We start from the raw sequence: 24,478 nt of genomic DNA, 5'->3' as shown, positions 1-24,478 counted from the left end.
ATGTAATCCATTGGATATAACTAAGGGGGCATGCTAGGGTGCCAACACCTCTTAAAATAACATCATACCACCATTTCTAGCCAATCATATGTACACATGGACGAATAATAAGTTGTCATGTGGCAAAAAATAAAAAATTGAAAAAGACGGCCAACAATTTGTTGCTCTTTATCCAGCAATTTTTCTTGTCCAACAATATCCGACACACTATACATCAATCTATAGATTGTTGTGTAGTGTTTGTAATATTATTGTGTAGCGTTTATAATATTGTTGTATAAATGGTGTCACGATGTCACTTTAAGAGGGGTTGTCATTTTAACATAAACCTATAAGTAAGCTTACATCGATTGTTAATTATTTCGTTTTCTACTTCTAATTAATCATTATGTTATTTTGATGTATTTTCTATCAAAAAATACTTTTAATTGGAAAGATAAGATTAGAATATTCAGTGGGTACCACCATAAAAGAATAACCACTCGTATTAGCCTTCTAGTGGTCCCTATAATTGAAATTGTCGCAAAATGTATTCAATGTGACAACGGCGTATTAAATTGATAAGTATTATGCAAACTATATTTACTTTATAGCTAAGTTTTATATTTAAAAGTTTGTATGGTCGAAATTACAAATCTTGCGTATTATCCACTTTACAAATAACATATTCTAAACCATATTTGAAATTTTAATCATGCAAAAAGTCAACATTTACAACTACTTTATAAGAACATTTGTTCATAAATTTTGATATTTAAGTATGTGGTTGAGTGACAAGATGTGAAATCAAGGGTAGATTCATCAATATAAAATGAATCTTCAAATATAGATAGAATCTTATGCACTCCTGCCCACTCTAACTCAGGGACAAATGGTTGATATAATATGATTGAATAAGAATTAATCACATGATCACGTCACTTTCTATAATTATTTATACACAACAAATTGCTAGATGCAAGCATCCACTTGGTTGATAAAATTGTCATGATTTGGATATTTTTTGTTATTAAATCTCTTGTGAATAATTTTATTTTAGTGTGACAATATTTATGTGTGTATTTTTTCAGGAAGAAACAATTGTGAATTTATGCTCTAGCATGCAATGTTTATCTACATATGGTCATATGGATATGACTAGTTCCATATGAATGAACAATAATCATATGTCTATCTCAATAATATCCACACTATTACCCCATCGGACGATAACATTATCGTAATATGTGTTAAATAAATAGAGATAATAATATTATTTTTTTTTTATTTTAAAAAATTGTGTCATACTTGTTCATAGATTAAAAAGTACTACTATGTCATATTCGTTGAAAAAAATGGAGAATACTATTTTTCTAAGGCATTTCATTTTTCCACAATAGCATCGTATTTTATGGATGAGTTACATCTAAACCTAGCTTATGCATAATTAACATATCATATACGCATGCATATGTTGATTTAATGGTATAATTGGTAATATTTGAAATTAAATCATTCGAATTTGTCATGATATGATCTTTAAAATTTATTTATTAATAAAATATACCTATAATAAATACAAATACGTTAGGCGATGCATAAATATCATGAGTGGTGCTTTCCATCTATAGGAGCTAGGAGAAAGCAAAATATCTAGATCAAATTATCAATTAATGGAGGGTCCATATCAATTGCACCACCATCCTATCATTTGTTGGTTTCTATAATATATTTGTGAACATTGGTGATAATTAGTTTATTCACTTATACTTATAATTTAAAGTATATTGTTAGTTTACATGCCTTAGCGACATCTACTTATTTTAGTTCGGGAAATTGGTCTTTAAAATCATAAACTTTGCCTAAAATTTGGTATTTCCCATGAACTTTGAAATTGGAATATAATATCACGAACTTTGCATTTTGTTGGTATTTCCCACGGCATGTCTATTTTACTATATTTGACTAACTTACAGGACTTTTTTATCATACTTCACACAATTAAATCAATGTGATTTTCAACGTAACTTTTTATCATTCATGTTATGAACTTAAAAAGTGGTTCAAAATATTATAAAACATATCACGGCTGCCTACGTTAAATAAGATTTTGATGAATATATTTTATTCGAGTGAGTTTGGGAAATACCAAACAAAATGCAAAGTTCGTGATATTATATACAAATTTCAAAGTTCATGGGAAATACCAAATTTTAGGCAAAGTTCATGATTTTAGAGATCAATTTCCCTTTTAGTTCCTTATCAGCCTGAGTTATAATTTTCGGACAGTTTGAAAGAGTTTTCATTAGTTTTTCATCATTAAAAAAAGATTTTTTATAAACATATCATTGGTTTTAATGTATGTTGCTTGAAAACGAATATTCATAATATTACATATTTTACGAAAAAAATATTATAAAATCAAAATTTAAGCTATAATTTTATTGAAGAATAGTCCTTTTTTGTTACATGTAAGAGATAAGGCCCATTAGATATACTAGCCCAATAATAGAAGGCCCTTTAGATATTAGGCCTAATAGTTTTGATTCATATTACGTTACAAACAAATATATAAATAAATAAATAAATTTGATTGTCCGCATTTCGGCAGTTTTGTGTTTAAGCTCTCTGCTACTTTGAAGTCGCGAGCTGCAACAGTTTCAGTAATCGAAGCTAGGTTATTCTTCTTCTCATTTTCTAAATTTGATGTGCTTGTGAATCGGTTTAAATTTGATTGTATTGCCAATGTTTCCGCCAATTTTTATGTGATGGCTAGGATTTTTTTTTGTTTTTGTTAATTATGAATATTCGTTAGGGTTTATGGTGATTTCTAGGTGTAGGAGTGGTCTATGAGCTTCACTTATTGTGTAAAAGTCGTTTTGAAAATCAGAGCAGTTGGTTGTTTCTTGGTTGTCTGTGTTTGAAATGGTTTTGTTATTTTTCAGCTGTATATTTTTAGATATTATAATCTTGTAGATTTCATTTGGTGGAGTGGTTTGAGGAAACTTTATTGCATATCAACTACAAGCTTAATTTATTCCCAGCTAGTTGGTCCTATAAGATATTATACTTGTTTAGTGTAAGTCTTGCTTATGTTTGTTTGAACAAGAATATTTGACCTGGACGCTTACTGCAGTAGTTACATGGAAGGACAAGAAAACTTGCTTGACACACTTTTTGACGAGGATAACTTTGAGGCTGGGCAAGATGTTGAGATGCTTGATGTAGAAGAGGGTGAGTTTGTTGAACCAATTCAAAGGACTAGAGCAGGAGAAAGTTCTAATGTTCATGATATTCAAGAAAATCAAGAATCTAACAGGCCAAGTTCAAAACAGAAGAAGAAGAAAAAGAAAAACAAGAGGAGGAAAGGTGGCAGTGTAGGTCCAAATGTAACCGATGTTAACAGGTCTGTATATTTTATGAGTCTTGTTCTCGATCATTCAAAATATATATGCTCTGTTATCTGGGATGTTTCCTGGTTATTATCTAATTATCTGCTACAGTTTCATATTTTTTGCTGTTGGTTTTATAAAACGTCTAGTTTTTCTTTGATTTTATAAGCATCTATTTCATAATTTTGGTGAATGACTTCTTTCTATGACCCCTTCCTTAGGTTTGTTATCGATGCATGCAAGCGTTTGAGAGAGCCAAAATCTTATCTTATGTACACTGCTGTTGGTTGTCTTGGAGTGGCAGCTTTGAGTGATCTTATCAAAGAGGTAAACTGCCTTTCTAGTTTCTGTATACAGGCATCATTGCTAGAGATAGCTGTTCAACTTTTTGCTATTTCAATACTGGTGACTGTTTTAATACTACAAACTGTTACTATTTGGATATAATTTTGTCGTTTCAATGGGAAGGTCTGAGCTTTACTATGGTATTACATATGTGCTGCGTGTGCATTTGTCTTGAACTTTTTAAAAAATTTCTTCAAGTTTTGTTAGGTCATGTTGACGTAGTCAAATAGGTAGTGGATTTTATGAAGAGTATGTAACATGAGGGATTTGCACCTCCAGTCCCTCATCCAAGGCTTTCAGTATACATGTTGGAAGAAATAGGTAGGATTGTGATCCCCTCAATTATTTGTCGCTTGTGGATTTCTCATATTGCAATACGATTTTCTTCATATTTAATCATTCTGTGATATTTCAATCCAGTGTAGTGCTTCAAAATTTCCAGAGCGAGATGATGGTCATAGATGAATCTGATTTCTTCAAATATCCTCACTATTTGGATGATTTATGTTGGTATGTGTTTGATGTAGTTGGGAATAAACGCCTTCTACATTTTCGTAGAATCATTCTTTTATTCTGACATCACACTCCTAGTATCCTTTTCACTGCACCAGGATTTTTTGTTTAAATTGTTGAATAATCCTAACATTATCCTGGTGAACCTCATGCGTTGAGACAACAATGAAAACTCATGTATTACTTGAAAATGAGAGTTTTGTAAAGTATCAATCCATATGGTTAGGTGAACCTGGAAATATTGATGTGGTAATTCAAGGTGAGACTCTGGTCGACTGTCCTACTCTACGTTCATGAGGACAGCCTTATCTGATCCTCGTTGTAGTCATCACTAATTCAGTAGGTTCGGATAGTCTCTTCCTATCTGTTAGACTTTTAACCGATGCCCCATGGCTAATGATCATTAGAACTTATGTAAATTCAGTCTGCTAAACGAGAAAGCCCAGGCCAGGAGTAAATATTGATGTGTGGGTGAAAAGATGTATGAGATCCTGTAGTTAGTTTGTCCTTCAGCTAGAATTTTAAAAACTCTTTTGGAAATGATGTATAGCAAAACTTGTGAGTTTCATTTTTGTACAGATTCGATCTTAGGCCAATTTAACATGAAAAACGAACGTGTAGGTTGATGCAATCCAAGCTTGTGGAGGTCAGAAGACCTCAGATGGCAGCCGATTCCGTAGAGGTGGTGGTGTATTATGGAATATTATCAAAGTACGCGATCCAAATGCCTACAAAGAGATAATGAGACAAGGAAGAGAGTTTGAGGTATGTTTGGCTGTAGGTGTACATGCATGTTTACTTAGATAATAACTTTTCTAAATTTGCTTTAGTTTCATAGTCACGTCACTAGCCATCGTGTGTAAGCAGTTGCACCTCCGTAGTCGTTTTGGTGTAGCTGTCCGTGTTTTGCTAGAATCAAACTATTAAATTATTCTCATTCACAACATTGCAGAAACAATTCAAGCAGCAGAAGCAAGAACCACCCGTGCAACACCGAGATGCTCCCTCAAAAAACCCACCTCTTGCTGGCAATCAGATCGAGGGTAATCCATCGGATAATATGGATCTCGCACCTCACGATCAAAGCCAGCTCGAAACCGGACCAAAACGTACATCTGCTCATGAACGGATACGAATGCCAGTTATATACGATGATTTTCTGGTCGGTGGAGAGAATTCCAAGGATAAATTAGCTGATGAGGAAGCTGCTGCTGTTCCTGCAATGTAAGAGAACCATTATTTTATGCCTTTTGATCCGTTGCCTTCTTTTGCTACACATGTTCTTCCGTATCTTCGGTGGGCAATTTTTATCGATAAACTCTGAGGCCACTTCTCTTTCCCCTTTTCACCGTGTACAAAAACTTGCTACTTACTGAAACATTACTATGAATACTCTTATCTGAGAAGATGGATTTCCATCCTTATTATCAATCATTAGGTAACCATTTATAAAATTGCTTATGTTTGCAAATATTTAGAGGGTTGATTTAATTCTGTTTTGTGTTTTCCAACTTTATATTCTGACATAAAAATGTCTCCAATTTATGTGTTTTTTTTTAAATCTTGAATTTTTTTTTTAATTTATGTCTTAATTGATATAATTTGGTAACAGAATTTTGAGTCAGCTCCTTGGGTTCTTGAAGCTGTAGGGTTTTTAAGAGACCATAAGTTAGGAGATATATTTCTAAAAAGACATTAGTACACAAACTAGGATCAAAATCATATTCACACAAAACATTTCCTACTTTCACTCAATATCTTAGCATTCAAATATCATGGTTTATACATCATATCATGTATGTGGCTATGATATTGAAGTGGGCTAAACCCCAGTAGACTTCAAGACTATATGTATATATATCAAGATATAAATCTACAGTGATTTAGATTGCAAAAATAGACAAATAACAGTGCAATCATCCCTTTTTGAGTTGGGAAACTTGTGTTTCCACATTGCAATTGCTGCATCAACCACTGCCTTTGCTGCTACCTCTTCATTATCTGCAGCCGCTACCATCGACACTACTTCCTCATTGCTCAGCACATCCCACACCTTCAATCAAAAGAATTAGATATTTAGAAAAATTGAACCAATCCTTTCTAAAATTCATAATTAATTCTAATGCGATTTCTTTCTCTTCAAAAGTTTGCTCACCCCGTCTGTCGCCACGACAAGAAACTCGTCCTGGGGAGTGATCCGGTGGTGGGAGACCTCCGGGATGCAAATAATACCGTTGTTTTTTAGCACGAAATCCCCAAAAGCTCGAGACATAGCGAGTCCGGGCGAGTCATCATAAGGCAGCCAGACTCTCTGTATATGTGGCTCTTCTTTTAGTGCAAACACTCTCCCTTTACACTTTGTTATTCTCTCTGATTCACCTGCAAAAGTATAAAAAACACATTTTCAAAACATCATCACCTACTATTTCATGCATATATAGTGTGTGTAGTGCGTGTAAACAGTTTTATTGAAAAAGTGTGGTTTCTTCTCTTCTTACATGGCACCCCAGGCTTGAGATCATTAGTCAACTGAACGGCCACGATCCCATTCTCGCTCCTTGTCCCTAGAACTGCTCTCGAATCTCCAAGATTTGCAAGCGTCAGATCTTCAGCCTATCATCATCACCACCACACTTCGTAAATAAAAATCAAACACACTTTCTTTTACTCTAGAAAATGTCCTCAACTTACATTTACTTTATAAACAATCTATGAAGTCGGGATTCTCGACTTTCGGGGCAAAATTGCAATTTCGACAAAGTTCGAGTTATAAATTTCGACAAAGTTCGAGTATGATTAATCAATTTACCTGTCTGATTACGACAGTAGCAGTTGTTCCACTACAAGAGCAATCCAAGGTTTCAAGAAATTGAATCTCTCTGTCTACAGCTTTGAATGAAGTGATGCAAGCTTCTTTCCATCTTTGGAAATTCTTGCTTTGATCACTCCCCATTTTTCTGTGGTTGAGAAGGAGAGAAGGCAGCCTGTTCCTCACAATCTTGCTCACTGTGTGCCCATTCTTGCCATGCCCATCAAACACTGCACAAATGGCCCCTTCTTCGACTCCATAGCCCTGCAAAACAACCCCGCAAAAGTTATGTGGCTGCTCTTGGTTTAGTCAGTGTTTTTGGATAGTACATCCGACACACATGCAGAGACGGATACGTGATTTTTTTTCGACGAGGGCTGTGTTTTCTATATTTCTTATTCGAAATGTTGAAAGGAGAATTTCCCAATGATTGTTTTGATAACCGGAATTTTACACAATAATTCACACAAAATAGTATTACGGGCTTAAAGCCCCTTGAGCTTTTCACTCAGTGCACACATATTAAATACTGTCAATAAATTTGGGCTAAGCTTTTTTTGAAAAGATACAAATTAATATCTATATGTAATAGTAAATCACTAGATTATTCTTGGAATTTCAAAATCAAAATATGTAAAGATGTCACTACAAGATATCAAAATATGTAAGAAACTAAGAATACACAATTTTATTAAAGTATTAATAGATTTATGTTCTCACTTTTTTGTTGCATTTTCATAATCCTTCAATGCAAATACAATACCTGACTATGAAATCATGTGTATTTTGATGGATGAATTTAGGAGAAATTTTGTTGATGATCATAACTTTTTATGACAGTTCTGATGGGACATACATTTAGGATTCAAACTCACTATTTTCCCTTCTCATCTTTTTTTTATATAAAGAACATTATATAACACAAAAAAGTAGGAAATATGTTAGAGACATACCTGAAAAAGAAGAGCACAATCTTGGTTCAATCCTTTGCTTCCTGTATGAGAATAAACTGAGCCAATTTTCTGTGATGATTCATTGCTACTTATTCCTGTATAATACACAGCACTTTCTTGGCCATATGAATCATCATGTATCACTGGAGATGAAATGGAAGCACAAATTCCCATCTTCTCTCTCTTGCTTCTCTTTCTCTCCCTCTAGAGTGTGTCTTGTTGTATATACTTGGAATCCAAATGGGAGAAATATAGTCCCCATATATAGGGAGTTGGGGACCATGGAATATGTAAAATTTTATATTTTCTTGAAAGAGATGGAGAGTTGAAGAACAACTAGATTCAATAATTGAGTTGTTTTTTATTTGTTGGACTATTATTATAGGCTACCCCAAGATTCAATTCAAAGGGCATCTTATGTGTATTTGTGTAGGATTGAATTGGTATGCAGAAATCAGTTTGCAGCTATTTGGGTGTTGACTTATCAATATTTTACACATTTAATTTGTAATATTTGTGTTTTTTTAAAGAATTGGGTTTGAAATTTGGGTAGTTTTGGTTTGGTTACTTGTTGGTATTGATGTCACAAGAGTATATACTAGTGGTTAAATATATATTGCATGGTATATAATATTCTCATTAGCAGTACATTTTTGAATAATTGTATTGCATGGTATATTTTTCAAATATGTATTTTTGTAATATTTTGAAATATTTCAAAAATATTTTTGAAATATTGTGAAATATTTTGAAATATTTTTGAAATATGTATTGCACATGGTAATATTGCACATAATATTTTCAGCCGGAAATAGCGATTTGTTAGATATAATTCGTTACTTATAAGAGAAAAGTGAGAATTCATTTTTGTGAAGTAAGTCCCCTTATCCAAACATATTCAAGTGTCTAAAAAGCATATTTATCGAAACAAATATGATAAGTTCTAAGACCTTACTACTAGTAATTTTCATGTTATACTTGTTCCAATTCACAAGGCTAACCGCCCAATTCCATTTGGATAAATTTATTGTGTATTTTATTTGTTTGTTTTTTTATTAAATGTGTATTCCAGTATATCAGAAGATGGAATTGGACTTATCCTGCATAAACGCGTACTTGATAGAGAGTTTTCTATAATATGTATTAATTTATCAAATCGTATTTGTTAGAAAAATAACTATTACTCCTAGTATTTTATTAGCAATGAAGTTGAACAACATACTTGGTTCCTGTAATATAAAGTCTAAATTAAAACTAAATAAATTCGATAAAATGATAATTATTGATCTATGTGTATGACTTTACTTAGCAGATAATCCACACGGTTACCAATAAGAATGATAACATTATTTATTATAAATATTCTACACGATTCAGGGCACCTCAACCTTTGGAAGAAACAGATCATTATTTTCAAATATTATAAGTTGATGACTAATAGATGATTTAATTTTCTTATGTAAAGGAGTAGTAATTATTTAAGATTGTATACAGCTATATTCAAATTAGACGTACAACCTGAACTCTCTCTCTCTCTCTCTTTGGACTTTTATACTACTCCCTATATAGCATAGCATGATAAATCAATTTATATTATCTATTATATATTTAAATAGTAGTAGTATTCTTTTGTAGGGCTTTGAATATTGACATCTAACTATTGGTGGTAATTAAATTTCAGTACCCTAGCAAGGCCATCAAGAAAAAAGCAATACATGCCTAAAATAAATAATAAATAAACAGAGACAATAGAAAATGACAGCCTCAGTGGAAATTAAGTAACCTTTTAGTCAGGTAGTTATTAGCCAATAACAATAATAACAAAATATTTATAACGACTATACTTTATTTATTTATTTTAAGTTGTAGACTTTACATTATTATGAAAGGCCAATCATGCTGACATCAATATTTATTTTATATTCTTATGAAGACACCAATGAGTTTTAATAGCTTTGTTATGCATATTTATTTAGTTAGTAACTACTCACATAGGCATTCAAAAATCAATAATCTAATTAGAAAATTCATACATACTACTACCATTTCTTCTACAAATAGGCTTTTACACTTTGAAGTTCAAGTTGGATCAAGTAAGTCAAATTCACTAGTTTACATTTTCATGGCCAATAAATTTTACCTACAACAGGTGACACTTCTAAATCATATGAATAGTTGACTATAAACATTTTAATAAAATGACTAATGAAATTAATAACACAATTACACAACCAAAACCGTTGACCTGAATTATAGCACTCCTATTTGATAATTGGAGTTATCTTCACAAACACAACCACAAGTATATGATAAGATAAGTGGTTATGACAATCTGGTACGTACATGTATTTTCAAACTTCGATTATACTAATAACTATCATAATAATTTCATCTCATTTTGTGGATCAGATCATCTATTCATCAACACAAACCAAAAAAAAATTAAAAAAAAAAAAAAAAAATCCATTATTGAGAATGTTTTAAATGCTTATCATGTCTGACTTGGGCAAAAGAACAGCTAAGGCCTAAGAACAAGGAAGATTCTGTTCTACATTATACGTATACTACTACCTCCGTCCTTGAAAAATAAATTTTTTTAGTACGGCACAGATTTTAATACACAATTGGTAAAGTAAGCAAAATTAATTGGTAAAGTAAGAGAATGGAAAAGGAAAAAAGATAAAGTAAGAGAGAGAAAGAGAAAAGGTAGTGGAAGTAGTCTTAGTATATTGTGGAGTTCAAGTCCTAAAATAAAAGGTTTTAAGTTTATATTTTTAAGGGACGACCCAAAATAGAAATAAGTTCTATTTTTAAGGGACAAAGGTAGTACAATTCTACTCTAATAGTCTCGGCGGTGGTCGAACGAGTTTTAATGCAAAATTAGTAGTAAAATATAGCAATACTCATAGAGAGAATGTGAAGATGAGTCCTGCCTTATTAGAGAGGGAAACTAGCAAAAATAGAAGGTGACTAATTTTTGTGGACGGCCGAAAGTGGATAAAAAAGACTAGGACTATTAGCTGTGGACAGAGGGAGTATTACATAAACTCGATGCATCGGAGGTGTATTAGGCTCATGCTTATCTTAATACACATATCCATGATCGAGGTTATGTAATATCATAATCGACATGATTACGCAATAGAGGATCCGAGCATCTTAAAAGACGAAGAATCTGAATTTAATAAACACTCCATCAAATTTACCGTAATAGAGCTAACAAATTCAGACAGATAAAACAGCATTATGGTGGCTGGAGAGTTACCTTAGATTCTTGATAATTACATTTCAGTCACTTGCTGGAGACGACGACGTTGTCATTCCCTTGCAACGCGTCAGCTGCAGGAAACTTCTTCACCAGAGACTTGGGAAGGTCCAGTTCGTCCTGAATGCAACGCTGCTGAGGATGGCACAACAACTGGCACATGTTTCGGAAAAGGGCACGAGTCAGTCCTTGACCACTCTCGAATATATAGCCTTTGAACTCACTGATTCGTTCGAGGGCGTCAACCAGTGTATCATACACCACTTGTGGACAGTTATGAGGTCCGGGTTTGTCGTCATCCAAGGTGAAGAGCTTCAAAGTTGAAGGCAACTGGGATTGTGGCGGCATGGATGACCTACAGTAGATCAAAATCTGAAACAAGAGAAAGCCAAGAGATTAAGCATAGGCATAGGAAGGCATAAAACAAAGAAAGGTAAGAATATGGAGATGATTTTTTGGTTTTTACAGATCCTAAATGTAACCAAATTTAATTTACTACTATTTTTGTTGATGATAATTGATAATGTAATAAACATATGATATGAGGATGATGTGAGTTCATGATGGTCACTGACCACGCGGAATATACGATTTTGAGCACAGGATTTCTTTGCTTCATGAGTTGCTACTTTGAAAAGCTGAGTGAGATCTGCCTGACTAGCGGATGAATCCACTGAGAGACCTCGTAGAGCAGAAAGTGATGCATCAACTTCACTGCTGAACTCTTTCCGGAGCTGTACAATGAAGCAATAGGACAAAATCAGGTGAATAAGATCAAATAGACTAAGAGTAGCATCAATAACAACTGACTGAGAGGAACAGGAGACAAACTGTGTCTAAGAGCAAAGAGCATAGCATTCATGCCAATATTTCAGCAACCCAATGTCGAAGATGTCTACTTAAATTATCATATCTAAGTCAACCTAAGACATGATCCTGTCCTTTTAGCATCTTGCAGCAAAATTTATCATCCATCAAAACAAAAGAAGTTACTAGCAAAGTAAAATGAGCCCAGATCTTTCAACTTTTCTAAATATGATAACAGGTAGATTTCTAACATACATGGGTCACAACCAACACAAAAAAGAGGCGTGATTCTAATCAACGTGACAACCATGCCACTCAAACAGAAAAACACATACACCATATCACAAAATTATGCAGAGCTCTATAGCAGTGAGTTAGAATGCATAATGTTGATTAAACAAAAGCATTACGAACATGTTCAGCACGAGGTACCAACATATAAAGCTCCGCAGCACGCTTTCATTGCAAATGCATATTGTTATCTTATATAGGCATGCTGCACCCAGTAACAACTAACAAGCCAAAACCAGATAAATCCAAATAGCAAATATTTTCAATCTTGAAACCTCCTAGCTCAACATTGAATTATTTCACTTCTCTTCTGCAATCCCCAATAATGCCTCTCATTCTTAACATAACAAAAGTATTATCCACTGACCACTGAATCAAGTGATACACATGCGAACTCTCACCAGCTAATCTAAGGAGTTAAAGCTGCAGTGCAGCTTCCGAATTCCATCTCACTCTCTCAACCAATCAATTCAACCCTAAAATCCAAACAACACAGTAATTAACTGATCACAAGTGAATAGGGCACAGAAATGGTACCCAATAGGTGGATTTGGAGAGGGCGGAGAACGCGAAACGGTGATCGGGATTGATGCTGAGCTTGGAGTGCACGAATAGCATAATCGCCTGCTTTATTGAATCCAATCGGGTGTAGGGCCGACCGTTGGGCCCGTTCACCTTCATCTCCGCCAACGTTTCCGGCCGACATCAATGCAGAATAGTATGTCCTCGTTCGCGAACCGGACTGCCGGGAGAGTGTATCCGCCGCCGCCGCCGTGAACCGCTTTTGAGCTCCTGACCTCTGCGGAGTCCATTTTCCTCGCTGCCTTTTCCGGTTGATTTCTGATTTTGTTACGATGAATTTGGAGGGTGATTTTGAAATTTCAGTATTCTTAAATTTGAAATTTCACAGTATTCTAAATGGATATCGACGTCTAATATCACAAACTTTAAAATTGTCAAATAATATCACGAACTTTATTCTGGATTTATTTTTTCCCACGAATGAAAAAATTCTTCAAATAAACGGATTTTTTTTCATAATTTCTCAACAACAATTTTGAGAGCTTCAAGTTTTTCAATTTTTGAAGATAGTTTTTCTTGAAACACACCCTCCAAAATTATTCTTCAATCTATTAAAATAACATTAATTTTTTCATTCGTGGGAAAAAACAAACAAGGGGTAAAGTTTGTGATATTATTTGTCAAATTTAAAGTTTGTGGGAAAAACCTAACTTTTTTGAAAATTTCGTGATATTAGATGTCAAGGGATGTAATCAATTGTTAACTAATTATCAATCCCAAATTGAGACCAATTTTCAACCATTAGATTATAAGATCTTGTGGTTAATATAATGCCAAGTGTAATATATTTTAAATTTAAATAATTATTAATTAAATTAAAAGGGTATTAATGTCAAATCCTATATGTAGTAATTATAACTAACTACTTTCTCTCTTCTCAAAATCATCTCAAATCTTTTTAGATGCCAATATCCCTAAATTTTGATAAATTTGCAAATTTTGGAGTAGCAAATTTCCCATAAATTTGGTCCACATCGATATTCCGATTTGCAGAATAATATTAAATACGGGTAAAACTCAAATTTGAAAAAAATTAATGTAGCACAATTAAATTCAGGTATTTTTCCTTTCAAATTTCATAAAAAAAATGTAAATGCACCTAAAGTTAGTGTATTTATATGTCAATAAACGATGATATCTTTCAAAATTAAAAACAAAACTATTTTTACTAATAACTTGAATTAGTGTGAAATTCCGAAACAAATTAAAAAAATTAATCAATTCCAAAAATCGCAGAGAAAATCAAATTATGTTATATTTACCAATTATTTCAAAAATAATAATGTTGGAATTTTGTTAGTAATTTTTTTTAGACAAAAGATACTTTGCGTAACCCATTTTATTTTATTTTTTATACTCTTTTTAATCTATAGTAGGTGTTCATATATCGGCGCAAATATCTACTTTGTTTACTTGAAAATTCTAATTTTCTGTACATGTGATGATGTGAGGCTCTGTTGCTTATGCGGAGAAATTCGTTGTTTAGAAGACGAATTAGTGTATTATTTGTGATTTTTTTTGTTCAGTGATCTGCGAGAATCAACTATCTCGAATTTGTTGAGTCGATTTTCTACAATTTTTTTGTAATCTGAATGTACATAGATCAGCATTTTATCTGTGTTTCTGAAGGTTTCTGCGCTGAATGAGGCTGTTTCTGGAAGTGTGGAGTCGGTGTTCAAAGATTGGGAGCAGCGGCTGAACTCTTCAGAGGTACTCCCTAATCTGTTGAGTTTTGGTTACCGATAGGTTTTCCATAAATTGATGTTTTGAGTTATTGTTTCAGTGGTGAAGTCTGATTGCTATATTTGTCAGTGGATTAGTATCACGTTGTATTGGATTAAAAAGTTTTTAGTTGCTATTGAATTGCTTTGTTTCTTATCTTCAATAGATGTTGTATTTTAGTATTAAGTCATGTATATGCTAGCATGAGGTATGGTGGAGGGGACATTTATATGTCTTCTTTTCTCTTATTGATTGTGTGTGTTGTGTTTGATAGCTATAAATTACTTCAGCGATTTTGTTTTGAATGCCACAGGGTTACTTGGAAAGCAACGAAGATGATCCTGAGTTGATAGTCTTTATTCCGTGAGTATCAAACTTTCTCTGTTCGATGGATTGAGTGGCGAGTGTCCTGTTATTTTTTTCATGAAAGAAATAGTTGATAAGAATTAAGGAATGACTTGTATGTTCATCGTGGAAGCCTCAACTGGTAGCAAACTGCATACTCTGCAGCTAAAAATCCATTTAACTATGTGATAGCTCAAAGCTTAGCTTATTGTAATTTTTATGGAATTGTTGATGTTCTCAATTGGATGATCTACTACCTGATTGATTTTCATTTAGCCGGTTAATTTTATTGAAATGTGCTTATATGTTTGCTTAATGTATAGATTTACATCAGATGTTAAGCTAAAGAGCATTTCAATCGTTGGTGGTGCTGATGGGACGAGTCCTGCGAAGATGAGAGCGTGAGTTCTAATAACTTTTTGCTTTTTCATTTTAATATGATATAGTTAAGTGTGCTCTTTTCCCCTATAATTTACTGGAATTGTATTAGTGTATTACATTGCCGAATTTTGTCAATATCCTTATCACCATATCTTGCTACCTATTATTTTTGTTGCCTGAATGAGCTGCTTAACCCAGATTCATCAACCGAGAGGGTATTGACTTTTCAGATGCTCAGAATATGCAAGCCGTGCAGGTATGCTGTTACGTAAGCTATTTGGTCAGATTGTACTCGTAATTCTAGTATTGACTTTTTTAAATCATTTTAGGAGTGGGATTTGGCGGAAAATTTACAAGGAGTTTTGGAGTACCAGACAAGGTGAGGTTTAAATTATACTTTTAGCACCATGTGCATGTTGTATCGGTATCTGACTGCAATCTTTTCTCGAAAATTTTTCCGTAGATCTCTTCACCAATCATGAATTTCTGACTCTCTTAAGTATGTATCAACAGGTATTCGAGATTTCAGAGTGTTGGGAACCTCACGTTGCATTTCCCAGTTAATTTTGGTGGCGATGCAAGTACAACTCAAATACATTACATTGGGTTGAAAGGAGAAGCTACTCAGGTATTGTGGTAGCGAAATTAGAATATGTTCTTTGCTGCTCTTTTACGTGATCTAATATCAACCTCATGCAGCTGAAAAGAGATGTCGTTGCGACAATAGTCTATGAAATCACACCAAATCCTTCAGACCACAAGTGAGTTCTCATAATCTCATTCTACCCCCACCCAGAAAGAAGCCTGAGTATTGGTCATTTGCACATAAAAAGCTTGAGTTTGATATATAGTATAGTAAGTTTGATAGTACTACTTTTTGTTAAGTTGCACACGAAAACATAAATTCTTAAGAGAGTAGTAGTTAGTAGCATCTTATGGTATACCCATGTACTAACAAGTCGACATATACAAACTTAGACTTCAAATTCCATTTCTCGAATCCATTACTTAAATTTTGATATGTTGTTCAGAACACGAGCTGAGACTGGCGGCGGCCTTTCACACGTGGAGTGAGCTCCCCTCATTGGCATGACTAAAACTTCTGATATCAATGGCTTTTGGTGTATGAATCTCAGTCTTCATGAGATATAAGATCAATCTAACTCAAAAGTGGCTAGTTTGTTTCACAGAGAAGTTCACCTTTTTCTGCCATAGAGATGCTGCATTTCTTGAAAGTTTGAGAGGTTGTGAACTTCAAACAATTTAGGTTCATTTTCTTTTTTGGCAGCGATGGGAATGTGTTGTTTCTTACATATGTTTTCAATTTCAAAGTATGTCGTCTTATACGTCGAGTCTGGTTGTTTATCTTTGTTCGTGGTTTTTGCTCCATATAGTGTCGGATGCCTATCCCGCTTGCATCCCGTATCAGGTTGGCACGGGTGGTTGTGTCCGTGCCTGCCAAGCTGTTGCTTTAAATGATGCACCCAAAGAATGACGAAAAGCAAGAAAAACTCATGAAATTTGGATACTAAATTCATCTCAACAAAACTTAAGAGAGCTGATTCAATAAAATAACAGTAAATGCCCTTTGAATGAAAGATGCATCGTCCAATATAACGTGGCTAGTTCACATCCAATACCGTTGGGTAGTTGTCTCAGATTTTCTTTAGAAATGTAGTTGTCCAAGATTTTATCAAGCAATATTCTAAAATATCTGACTTGGTTTGCTATCATATTAAACCCCAACCCTTATTACTATTACTGATTTTTTTTTTAACAATTCTATATTATATAGTAGTCGCATACAAATGGAGCGAGTATAATAAGATTGAGCGGCGCGCGCTTTTCCTTGAGCCACCTAGGTTTTATTTTCTCCACTGCTCACTCCCATTTTTGCATAATCAACACCCAATTTTTTTACATTTGACGAAAATCTCTGGCAAATTGCTTCTCTTTCTTTACAAGGAGGAGAAGGTCTTGAGGTATTGTATTGTTGCGTAGCTGAAGAATCCAGTTATTTTTGCTCTGTTTGCGTGGTTATTTGTTTTCATCGGGTTACCGTTGCTGTTTTTTGACGCTGTTAGATTCGAAAGTTGAACGTTGAGTTGTTGTGCAAAGTTTTCTGCTGATTTCGAGCTCGTTGATAGCTTATTTTCGAGATAAAAAGAGTAGTTTTTTCTCTCGTTAGAAGTATTTGTGCCTCTCTAACTTCTTTGAAATGAATTTGCTGATTGTCGTTGTGATGAGTTGGATTGAGATGTTAATTCAAAGTATCAAAAATCAAACTCTATTGTTATTGAGCAAGGAACAATTTTTTTTCTTAGATAGTTGAAGTACTCCTAGTTTATATTCAATTGTTTTTTCATTTCTTATTTTTTTAATCTTGAGAGACTCATAATTGTTTTTGATTTAATCTGCTTCGTGTGGCAATATGGTTTTAGATGAATCGTTATCAGAATACACTGCTTTTTAATTACTAGAATTAGATTTTTGTTGCAGTGTTTTATTTATTTCAGAAAAATTATCTGGGATGCATACCGTTGTGTTAATCTAAAATAACTGCAAACGTAAATGTTAGGCAGCTGAGACTTTTGTTTCGGTATTTGAAGTAATTGTGTTCTTAATGGTGTATTTCAGTTTAATTATAAAAAACATCTCTGCTTCCCGAGAGAGCTAGCATGCAGGCTTGTGGTGGATCTGCAATCATGAATTCCATTCAGCAACCAGTTGGGATTAAGACATCAGTATTTCCTTCAAACTGGATGGGTGCGATTGGAAGCCCGAGTCATGTTAAAATGAGTTCGTTCAAGCCTTGTAGATCATCTCAACTTGAAGGGAGCTTAGTCACTGGGAAGCCGCCTTCTTCTGCGCCTATTCCCGTACCTGAAGTTGGAGGTATTGTTCATAACTGGCTGCTTCTGTATGACATGATACTATGGATTATTTCCCTTTTTCTTCCATTCTCTTAGTATTTGCATTTGTTGTTGTGATGGTGTGCATATCAATTGTTCTGCTCTTAAAGTAATTGAACAGGCAAAATTCTCTCCCTTGTTGAATTGGTTGGAGTTACAAATTGTTTTGTTGTTGTTAATTAAAATGACTAGGAACTGGGAGTAGCTTTGTGGATTTTGGCTTGAAAGAAGTTGATCCAGAGGTTCGCAGCATTATTGACAAGGAGAAAAATCGTCAATTCAGAAGCTTGGAACTTATTGCTTCAGAGAATTTCACTTCTCGAGCTGTGATGGAAGCAGTTGGCTCTTGCCTCACGAACAAGTACTCCGAGGGATTACCTGGCAAAAGGTATGTTAGAATTTAGAAGGGGAGTTAATGATACATTTTGGCATTATTTTGTTTAATCTGTATTCAACTCACGAGAACATTTTTTGCCTCAGATATTATGGTGGCAATGAGTTCATTGATGAACTTGAGATTCTTTGTCAAGAGAGGGCTCTTGCAGCTTTTAATTTGGATGGAAGTAAATGGGGTGTGAATGTCCAGCCGTTGTCTGGTTCACCCGCTAATTTTGAGGTCTACACAGCGGTTCTTAACCCACATGACCGTATAATGGTATATGAGATTCTTTCTTTTAAGCTCTTTGCATCAATGTTTTGATGCATTTACAGCTAATAAATACTCGGGTGATTTTGAATCGACATTAGGGACTGGATTTACCACACGGTGGGCACTTGTCGCACGGTTTCATGACTGCTAAGCGACGGGTTTCGGGAACCTCTATATATTTTGAATCGATGCCTTATCGATTGGATGAGACTACAGGCCTTGTTGACTATGATATGCTTGAGAAAACAGCTGCCCTCTTCCGTCCCAAACTTATCATTGCAGGCGCTAGTGCTTATCCTCGAGATTTTGACTATCCTCGCATGAGAAAGGTACAATATCCCATGTAATGATTCATAAATTTATTATATTACCTCTTCGTGCCTGCTCAATTTCATTCACATCTAAATATGTTTCTTGATGCTCCTTGTAGATTGCAGATGCTGCGGGTGCTTTTCTTATGATGGATATGGCTCATATTAGTGGGCTTGTTTCTGCATCTGTTGTTGCTAATCCTTTTGAGTTCTGTGACATTGTAACCACAACAACACATAAGGTTAATGTTGATTCTTATTTTTTCAATTCTTACAAGCTCGACACCCGGGCAATATGCATGTTGTCTAAAACACTTTCACAGAGCTTTATGAGTTGCTGCTTTTACTCAAGTAGGCTGCCGTTTAAATGTATATTTCATGTTTCTGTAGTCTCTCCGGGGTCCTCGAGGTGGCATGATCTTTTTCAAGAAGGAACCTGTTTTGGGAGTTGATCTGGAAACTGCAATTAACAATGCCGTTTTTCCAGGATTGCAGGTCTGAGAATATAGTCTGCTTTGCTCACCATTATGGTGCCAAATATCAATCTTTCTTGATAGATGTATTTGTTTTTTGGTCTCTCAATCCACTTGTAAATTTGAACAGGGAGGCCCACATAATCACACCATTGGAGGGCTTGCTGTTTCTCTTAAGCATGCAAAATCTCCAGAATTCAAGGCTTACCAAAGCAAGGTAGTATCCAGAGTTACTCTCATGATAATAAATCAATAACCATCTTGAATTGTCAGTGAAATGCTTGCCCATTTTGACAATAATTTCCCCTGCACAGGTGGTCTCGAATTGTAGAGCTCTAGCTTCACGATTGATGGAGTTGGGATACAAACTCGTTTCCGGTGGGAGTGATAACCATCTGGTTCTTGTGGATCTCCGTCCCTTGGTAAACATCATACTTTCATATTTCCCCTTAGCTATTTATTCCCTTTTATCTGCAACTTGAGTTTTACTACTCCAATCAATCACATGAGAAGCACTTGACCAAGTTTTTAAAATTTTCACTTTAGTTCAATCAATAAGGCATTGATATTGAATTATTAATGCATATGATGTTTGAATAGAGCATTGATGGCGCGAGAGTGGAGAAAATTCTCGACATGGCATCTATAACCCTCAACAAAAACTCTGTACCTGGTGAGTGTATACAGTTTCAACTTCTTGAATCCAGATACTGTATCTGTTCCTTTGCTTCTTTTCTTTTTTTTTTTGGCCCCTTACTCCCGTGTTTTCGCCATATAGGTGACAAAAGTGCACTAGTGCCCGGTGGCATACGTATAGGTTCGCCTGCCATGACTACCCGAGGCTTTAGTGAAAAAGAGTTTGTTGCGGTTGCAGACTTCATCCACGAAGGTGTGCAAATCACCCAGGAAGCAAAGAAAGCTGCTTCAGGCCCCAAGCTCCAAGATTTCATGAAATTTGTGACATCCCCGAGCTTCCCATTGGCCGACCGGGTGTCGGATCTGCAAAGAAGAGTTGAGGCGCTGACAACTCAATTCCCCATTCCTGGCTTGTGAGTAAAATAGCAAGCACTCGAGTAACAATCCTCACTTTGCCATTGCTAAATTAAGTCCTTTTTTTTGGATTTTCATTTGATCAGACAATAAAACCACTCCACGTTTTTGTTGTTTGGAATGTTGTAATACTTGATGATACATTGTGTTCTTGATCCTTATCCAAAATTTTGTAATAGCATACACTCTCTCTTTCTCTCTCTCTCTCTCTCTCTCATTCACACACAGACTGGTTCGGTGCAATACAATTTGGGTTGATTAAAAAACATTGAGACACAATACTTACAAGTGACAGCATTTGAAAATTGAAATCAAATGCTGTATATCTGTACAAAATCACTCTACATGATTGAGAATTCCTCTTGGAGACCATCTAGTTCCCCCTTGAGGCTGTGCTGTTGTATTACCATAACAGAGGCCGTTGCGGAGAAATCTGAAGCGGAGAGGATGTCCCCGATGGGGCCGAGCTCTGGGCACTCCTCCCAGTCATTCATCCCCACCGTGAGGAGCGAGTTCACCCTCCCGCCCCGCCCCACGATGAACAGACCATACTGTGCCTCGAGCGACCTCAACGTCGAGAAGGCCTGCCCCGAGTTACTCAGGTACTTCTCCATGTAGGCCACATGCCCTCCGGCTACATGCCTGTCGTAGAAGTCTGCAAAGCACTCATCATCAACTTTCATCTCCTCTTGATGCTCCGCGGTGTTGGCCCTCGCCATGGTCACGATCGAAGACACGCTGTCCCCGGCAGCCTCTAGCAGGAACCGTATGACCGTCAACTTCACACCCGAGTGACAGGCCACCCTACCGGCAAAGGCTAGTGCCTCCCGGTCATCCTTCCCACCTATGAAAATCACTGCTGCATAGAGGGATATGGCCGATCTTGACAGCGCCGTCGCCCCGAGGCCCCGGTCGACTAGAATCCCGACCGAGCACGGCGCGTGGCGAAGGATCTGTCAAATCAAAGGAGTTATCCTTGTTAGCTCTACAACAAGGTAAGTCTAGTTGATTCTTTTTTCTTTGCGAACTCACACACACCAGCGACGTCTTACCAACTGAATTGTACTCCGTTGCTAATATATTTGAACTTTGGTTTAACACATCACATACCTTGCGATTGACATGCCTAAAGCCAGCATGGCCAAGATCAAGCCTTCCACTAGGCTCTTGTTGCTTGTGAAAAGGCAAAACTATGAGTGAAATTGATAGATCCTCTGCTAAGATGCAGACATCTTGGTGCATGTTGTTGAGTGTGGAGAGCGCCAGCATCCGGTGCGTCGTGATCCCGTCTCCGTCTTCGTCCAGATACGCATTCACGCCTGTGGTGATCTGCTCCCTCATCTCCACCACCGTCGGGTCCGTCACCGTCACCGCATCCATGCTCTGATTGTGCGCCAGCGTCGCCGCAATCCTGTCGGTCAGCTCCACCATGTCCGTCAGATGAACCAGGATACCCGGGTCCAACGGCCCCCGCGAGATCGCCATGAGGTTCGCCGCCCCGCCCACGTGCTGTGTGCCCCGGACGCACATCAGCACTCGCAGCTCGCTAGAGGGGTTCAGCCACTGGAGCGCCATCCTCTGCGTCGGGGCGTGCCGCCTCGCCCGCCTGATGATGCTCGACACCACCAGTGGGGTGTAGACCACCGTCAGCAGCGTCGTGAACACGAGGGCGAGGCTCGTCGAGATGCTTGTGTAGTTCATCTGCACCATCATCAGAAATTTGAAATCAGACTAGTGATGCAGACAGTTCAAAAACCGCCGGTTCCGGTTCAGATTTTGCTTAAACCGCCGTTGGAACCAATAGGCCGGTTCCGGTCCGGTTAAAAACGCACACCACTGAATCAGACTAACAAAATGACTCACATTTGTGGCCATGATGGCTAAGTAGACATGGAAATGGCCCTTGATGTTGAGCAGCAGACCCGTGGCGACAGAGTCCTGCCAGTGCAAGCCGAGCATCACACCCGACAGCCCCGCCCCGATAACCTTCCCGAGGGTGGCGATCAAGAAGACGAAGGCGATCCTCGCCCACGTCTGCAGCTTCCCGGCTTGGAACTGTTTGAATTGGGCCTCTGTCCCAACCCAGAAGAAGAAGAGTGGGTAAAAAATTGCATTGAAGAAATAGTTCACTTGAATGATCATCATCTTAGCTATCCTCCCATCTCTAGGCATGAAAACTCCGGCGAGAAACGAGCTCAGAATCTTGTTATACTTGACGCACAGCGGCGAGAAGCTGCAGAGCATGACCACATAGGCCACCGCGAGAACCAGGTGGGAGCACTTCATGGGCTTCCCCTCCGGGTTCTCGCGGTTGACCCAGTTCATGATCAGCGGCGTCACCTTCGCCGCCACAACCACCTCCACGGCCACGAGGGACACCATGGAGACGACGGTCCTGACGCTCCGGTAGTAGAACCCGTCGAGGGGGTCGAAGATGATGAAGCCGATGCAGATGAGGAGGGTGGCGACGAGGTCGGTGTGGATGCCCGCGGAGACGACGAAGCGGCCGATGTCGGACTTGCCTATCTTGAGGTCGGTGATGAGGCGGGTGAGGAGGGGGCTGGCGGTGCCGGAGATGATGACGGAGAGGCAGAGGTTGAAGGGGACGCTGGAGGTCTCCGGGATGTCGAGGAAGGGGGTGAGGAACGAGGCCATGACGAAGGTGGTCAAGATGGCCGAGTAGGCCACCTTGGCCTCGGGGAGGTGGATCTCGAGGAAGATGTTGGGGTCTACCTCGAGACCCACCACGAACATGTGGAGGACCATCGCGACCTCCACAATGTACTCGATTGTGTTGCGGATGCCCTCCCCCTTCGTGTGCTTGCGTATCATCGGGAGATTGCTCAGGAATAGCCCCACCTGAGACGGGAAGCAATTAATTAATTTATTAAAAAAGTAAAAGAAAACGGGATAAATGAGGAACCATTATTGATTTTTTAAATTAAAAAAAAAAAAGGAAAAAAGGGGGAGGAGAGAGACTATGCATTCGGAGAAGATCCGGGGCTGGGAGAGGCGGCGGAGGAAGATGTGGAGGAAGTTGCAGAGGAAGACGATGAAGAAGAATCCGAGCATGTAGACGGCCACGGTTGCGAGCCGGAAAGTCATGCTGCCGTTTGTGCATAGGGCAGCATTTGTCATGTTCTTCAAATTTCCGATATCCATTTTTTCTTTTTTTTCTTCTTTAAGATTTGTGATGATTTTGTATTTTTTTTTAATTGGAAACTGTGGTTGAATATGTATAATTCAATAATCTATGAGTTCTTTCTATCTAGTCTGAGGGATTATTGTTATTTTTGTTGAAAAAAAGAAGAAAAAAAATCTGAGTTTTGTGAGGAGAGAGAGCTTTATAACTAGCTATTCGTAGAATGTGGTGTTCCTGTGGTGAACAAACACACCATGCATGCAGGCAGATTTTGCTCAAACAAAACATACAAAAAATAATAAATCAAGAAATTGCTATATATGGATTATGGATTAGTGTATAAATAACGTTAATGTCGAGTTTTGGGAACAAAACTGTTAAATAAACAAAATAATGACATTTTCTCACAAAAATTACTGAAATACTAGATTCAAATTTCAGTAGAATTAATATGGTTAAGTTTGAACAAACAAATATTGAAATATTCGCACAATCCTTATCTTTTTGGTAGTCGTTCACTTTAGTTCTTTTTCATTTATTCATTTGTTCAGTTTTAA

At 36.8% G+C, this 24,478-nt stretch overlaps 6 protein-coding genes across 8 annotated transcripts; 3 read left to right on the top strand and 3 right to left on the bottom strand.

Annotated features, from left to right (window-relative positions):
* The first annotated feature begins 2,581 nt into the window (after positions 1-2,581).
* LOC125211372 lies at positions 2,582-5,660 on the top strand. Of its 2 annotated transcripts, none has more exons than XM_048111124.1 (5): positions 2,582-2,656; positions 3,116-3,385; positions 3,593-3,698; positions 4,851-4,994; positions 5,182-5,660. In XM_048111124.1, exons 2-5 carry the CDS (start codon positions 3,123-3,125, stop codon positions 5,455-5,457), a joined length of 789 nt encoding a protein of 262 aa, XP_047967081.1. In that variant the 5' UTR covers positions 2,582-2,656; positions 3,116-3,122; the 3' UTR covers positions 5,458-5,660. The 2 variants fall into 2 exon arrangements, with proteins under 2 accessions (XP_047967081.1, XP_047967082.1); XM_048111125.1 differs by having other exon boundaries at positions 2,589-2,656; positions 3,119-3,385.
* Positions 5,661-5,953: 293 nt separating this feature from the next.
* On the bottom strand, positions 5,954-8,472 carry LOC125211604 (probable protein phosphatase 2C 72). Its single transcript, XM_048111473.1, has 5 exons — positions 7,992-8,472; positions 7,039-7,302; positions 6,728-6,842; positions 6,385-6,608; positions 5,954-6,282 (listed from the first exon to the last, which is right to left on the bottom strand). The coding sequence occupies exons 1-5, from the start codon at positions 8,163-8,165 to the stop codon at positions 6,103-6,105; spliced, it is 957 nt and encodes a 318-aa protein (XP_047967430.1). The 5' UTR covers positions 8,166-8,472; the 3' UTR covers positions 5,954-6,102.
* A 2,695-nt stretch (positions 8,473-11,167) lies between these two features.
* LOC125211605 lies at positions 11,168-13,180 on the bottom strand. 2 transcript variants are annotated; one of them, XM_048111475.1, is made up of 4 exons: positions 12,892-13,180; positions 11,832-11,990; positions 11,503-11,628; positions 11,168-11,409 (listed from the first exon to the last, which is right to left on the bottom strand). In XM_048111475.1, the coding sequence occupies exons 1-4, from the start codon at positions 13,033-13,035 to the stop codon at positions 11,284-11,286; spliced, it is 555 nt and encodes a 184-aa protein (XP_047967432.1). In that variant the 5' UTR covers positions 13,036-13,180; the 3' UTR covers positions 11,168-11,283. The 2 variants fall into 2 exon arrangements, with proteins under 2 accessions (XP_047967432.1, XP_047967431.1); XM_048111474.1 differs by having other exon boundaries at positions 11,168-11,628.
* Positions 13,181-14,384: 1,204 nt separating this feature from the next.
* On the top strand, positions 14,385-16,736 carry LOC125213786 (PITH domain-containing protein 1-like). Its single transcript, XM_048114521.1, has 9 exons — positions 14,385-14,435; positions 14,566-14,646; positions 14,972-15,021; positions 15,327-15,404; positions 15,583-15,640; positions 15,714-15,763; positions 15,898-16,012; positions 16,084-16,145; positions 16,416-16,736. Exons 1-9 carry the CDS (start codon positions 14,400-14,402, stop codon positions 16,456-16,458), a joined length of 573 nt encoding a protein of 190 aa, XP_047970478.1. The 5' UTR covers positions 14,385-14,399; the 3' UTR covers positions 16,459-16,736.
* Positions 16,737-17,223: 487 nt separating this feature from the next.
* Positions 17,224-20,960, top strand: LOC125213784 (serine hydroxymethyltransferase 3, chloroplastic-like). The gene is made up of 11 exons (XM_048114520.1): positions 17,224-17,366; positions 18,022-18,279; positions 18,489-18,684; positions 18,777-18,951; positions 19,044-19,274; positions 19,376-19,498; positions 19,647-19,751; positions 19,860-19,946; positions 20,044-20,151; positions 20,330-20,402; positions 20,508-20,960. Exons 2-11 carry the CDS (start codon positions 18,063-18,065, stop codon positions 20,780-20,782), a joined length of 1,590 nt encoding a protein of 529 aa, XP_047970477.1. The 5' UTR covers positions 17,224-17,366; positions 18,022-18,062; the 3' UTR covers positions 20,783-20,960.
* Positions 20,961-21,012: 52 nt separating this feature from the next.
* LOC125213787 (cation/H(+) antiporter 28-like) lies at positions 21,013-23,966 on the bottom strand. The gene is made up of 4 exons (XM_048114522.1): positions 23,759-23,966; positions 22,643-23,638; positions 21,890-22,480; positions 21,013-21,732 (listed from the first exon to the last, which is right to left on the bottom strand). The coding sequence occupies exons 1-4, from the start codon at positions 23,939-23,941 to the stop codon at positions 21,121-21,123; spliced, it is 2,382 nt and encodes a 793-aa protein (XP_047970479.1). The 5' UTR covers positions 23,942-23,966; the 3' UTR covers positions 21,013-21,120.
* Between the last annotated feature and the right edge of the window lie 512 nt (positions 23,967-24,478).

Source organism: Salvia hispanica, chromosome 3 (assembly GCF_023119035.1).
Source record: "Salvia hispanica cultivar TCC Black 2014 chromosome 3, UniMelb_Shisp_WGS_1.0, whole genome shotgun sequence".
Taxonomy (NCBI): domain Eukaryota; kingdom Viridiplantae; phylum Streptophyta; class Magnoliopsida; order Lamiales; family Lamiaceae; genus Salvia; species Salvia hispanica.
Note: the sequence above shows the minus strand (reverse complement) of the source record. Positions and strands in the feature narration are given on the sequence as shown.

Coding starts and splice junctions, on each gene's coding strand:
- LOC125213787 (XM_048114522.1), bottom strand. CDS start 23,941: ATGGATATCGGAAATTTGAAGAACATGACAAATGCTGCCCTATGCACA. Junction 23,639..23,758: donor GGATCTTCTCCGAATGCATA/GTCTCTCTCCTC, acceptor TTCCCGTCTCAG/GTGGGGCTATTCCTGAGCAA. Junction 21,733..21,889: donor TTAGGCATGTCAATCGCAAG/GTATGTGATGTG, acceptor TTGATTTGACAG/ATCCTTCGCCACGCGCCGTG.
- LOC125211605 (XM_048111474.1), bottom strand. CDS start 13,035: ATGAAGGTGAACGGGCCCAACGGTCGGCCCTACACCCGATTGGATTCA. Junction 11,991..12,891: donor TCTCCAAATCCACCTATTGG/GTACCATTTCTG, acceptor TTCATTGTACAG/CTCCGGAAAGAGTTCAGCAG. Junction 11,629..11,831: donor AAAATCGTATATTCCGCGTG/GTCAGTGACCAT, acceptor CTCTTGTTTCAG/ATTTTGATCTACTGTAGGTC.
- LOC125213784 (XM_048114520.1), top strand. CDS start 18,063: ATGCAGGCTTGTGGTGGATCTGCAATCATGAATTCCATTCAGCAACCA. Junction 18,280..18,488: donor TCCCGTACCTGAAGTTGGAG/GTATTGTTCATA, acceptor TAAAATGACTAG/GAACTGGGAGTAGCTTTGTG. Junction 19,947..20,043: donor TCAAGGCTTACCAAAGCAAG/GTAGTATCCAGA, acceptor TCCCCTGCACAG/GTGGTCTCGAATTGTAGAGC.
- LOC125213786 (XM_048114521.1), top strand. CDS start 14,400: ATGCGGAGAAATTCGTTGTTTAGAAGACGAATTAGT. Junction 15,405..15,582: donor AGTCCTGCGAAGATGAGAGC/GTGAGTTCTAAT, acceptor TGCTTAACCCAG/ATTCATCAACCGAGAGGGTA. Junction 15,764..15,897: donor GTTTTGGAGTACCAGACAAG/GTGAGGTTTAAA, acceptor ATGTATCAACAG/GTATTCGAGATTTCAGAGTG.
- LOC125211604 (XM_048111473.1), bottom strand. CDS start 8,165: ATGGGAATTTGTGCTTCCATTTCATCTCCAGTGATACATGATGATTCA. Junction 6,609..6,727: donor TCTCAAGCCTGGGGTGCCAT/GTAAGAAGAGAA, acceptor ATACTTTTGCAG/GTGAATCAGAGAGAATAACA. Junction 6,283..6,384: donor TTGTCGTGGCGACAGACGGG/GTGAGCAAACTT, acceptor TTTTGATTGAAG/GTGTGGGATGTGCTGAGCAA.
- LOC125211372 (XM_048111124.1), top strand. CDS start 3,123: ATGGAAGGACAAGAAAACTTGCTTGACACACTTTTTGACGAGGATAAC. Junction 3,699..4,850: donor TGAGTGATCTTATCAAAGAG/GTAAACTGCCTT, acceptor ACGAACGTGTAG/GTTGATGCAATCCAAGCTTG. Junction 4,995..5,181: donor GACAAGGAAGAGAGTTTGAG/GTATGTTTGGCT, acceptor ACAACATTGCAG/AAACAATTCAAGCAGCAGAA.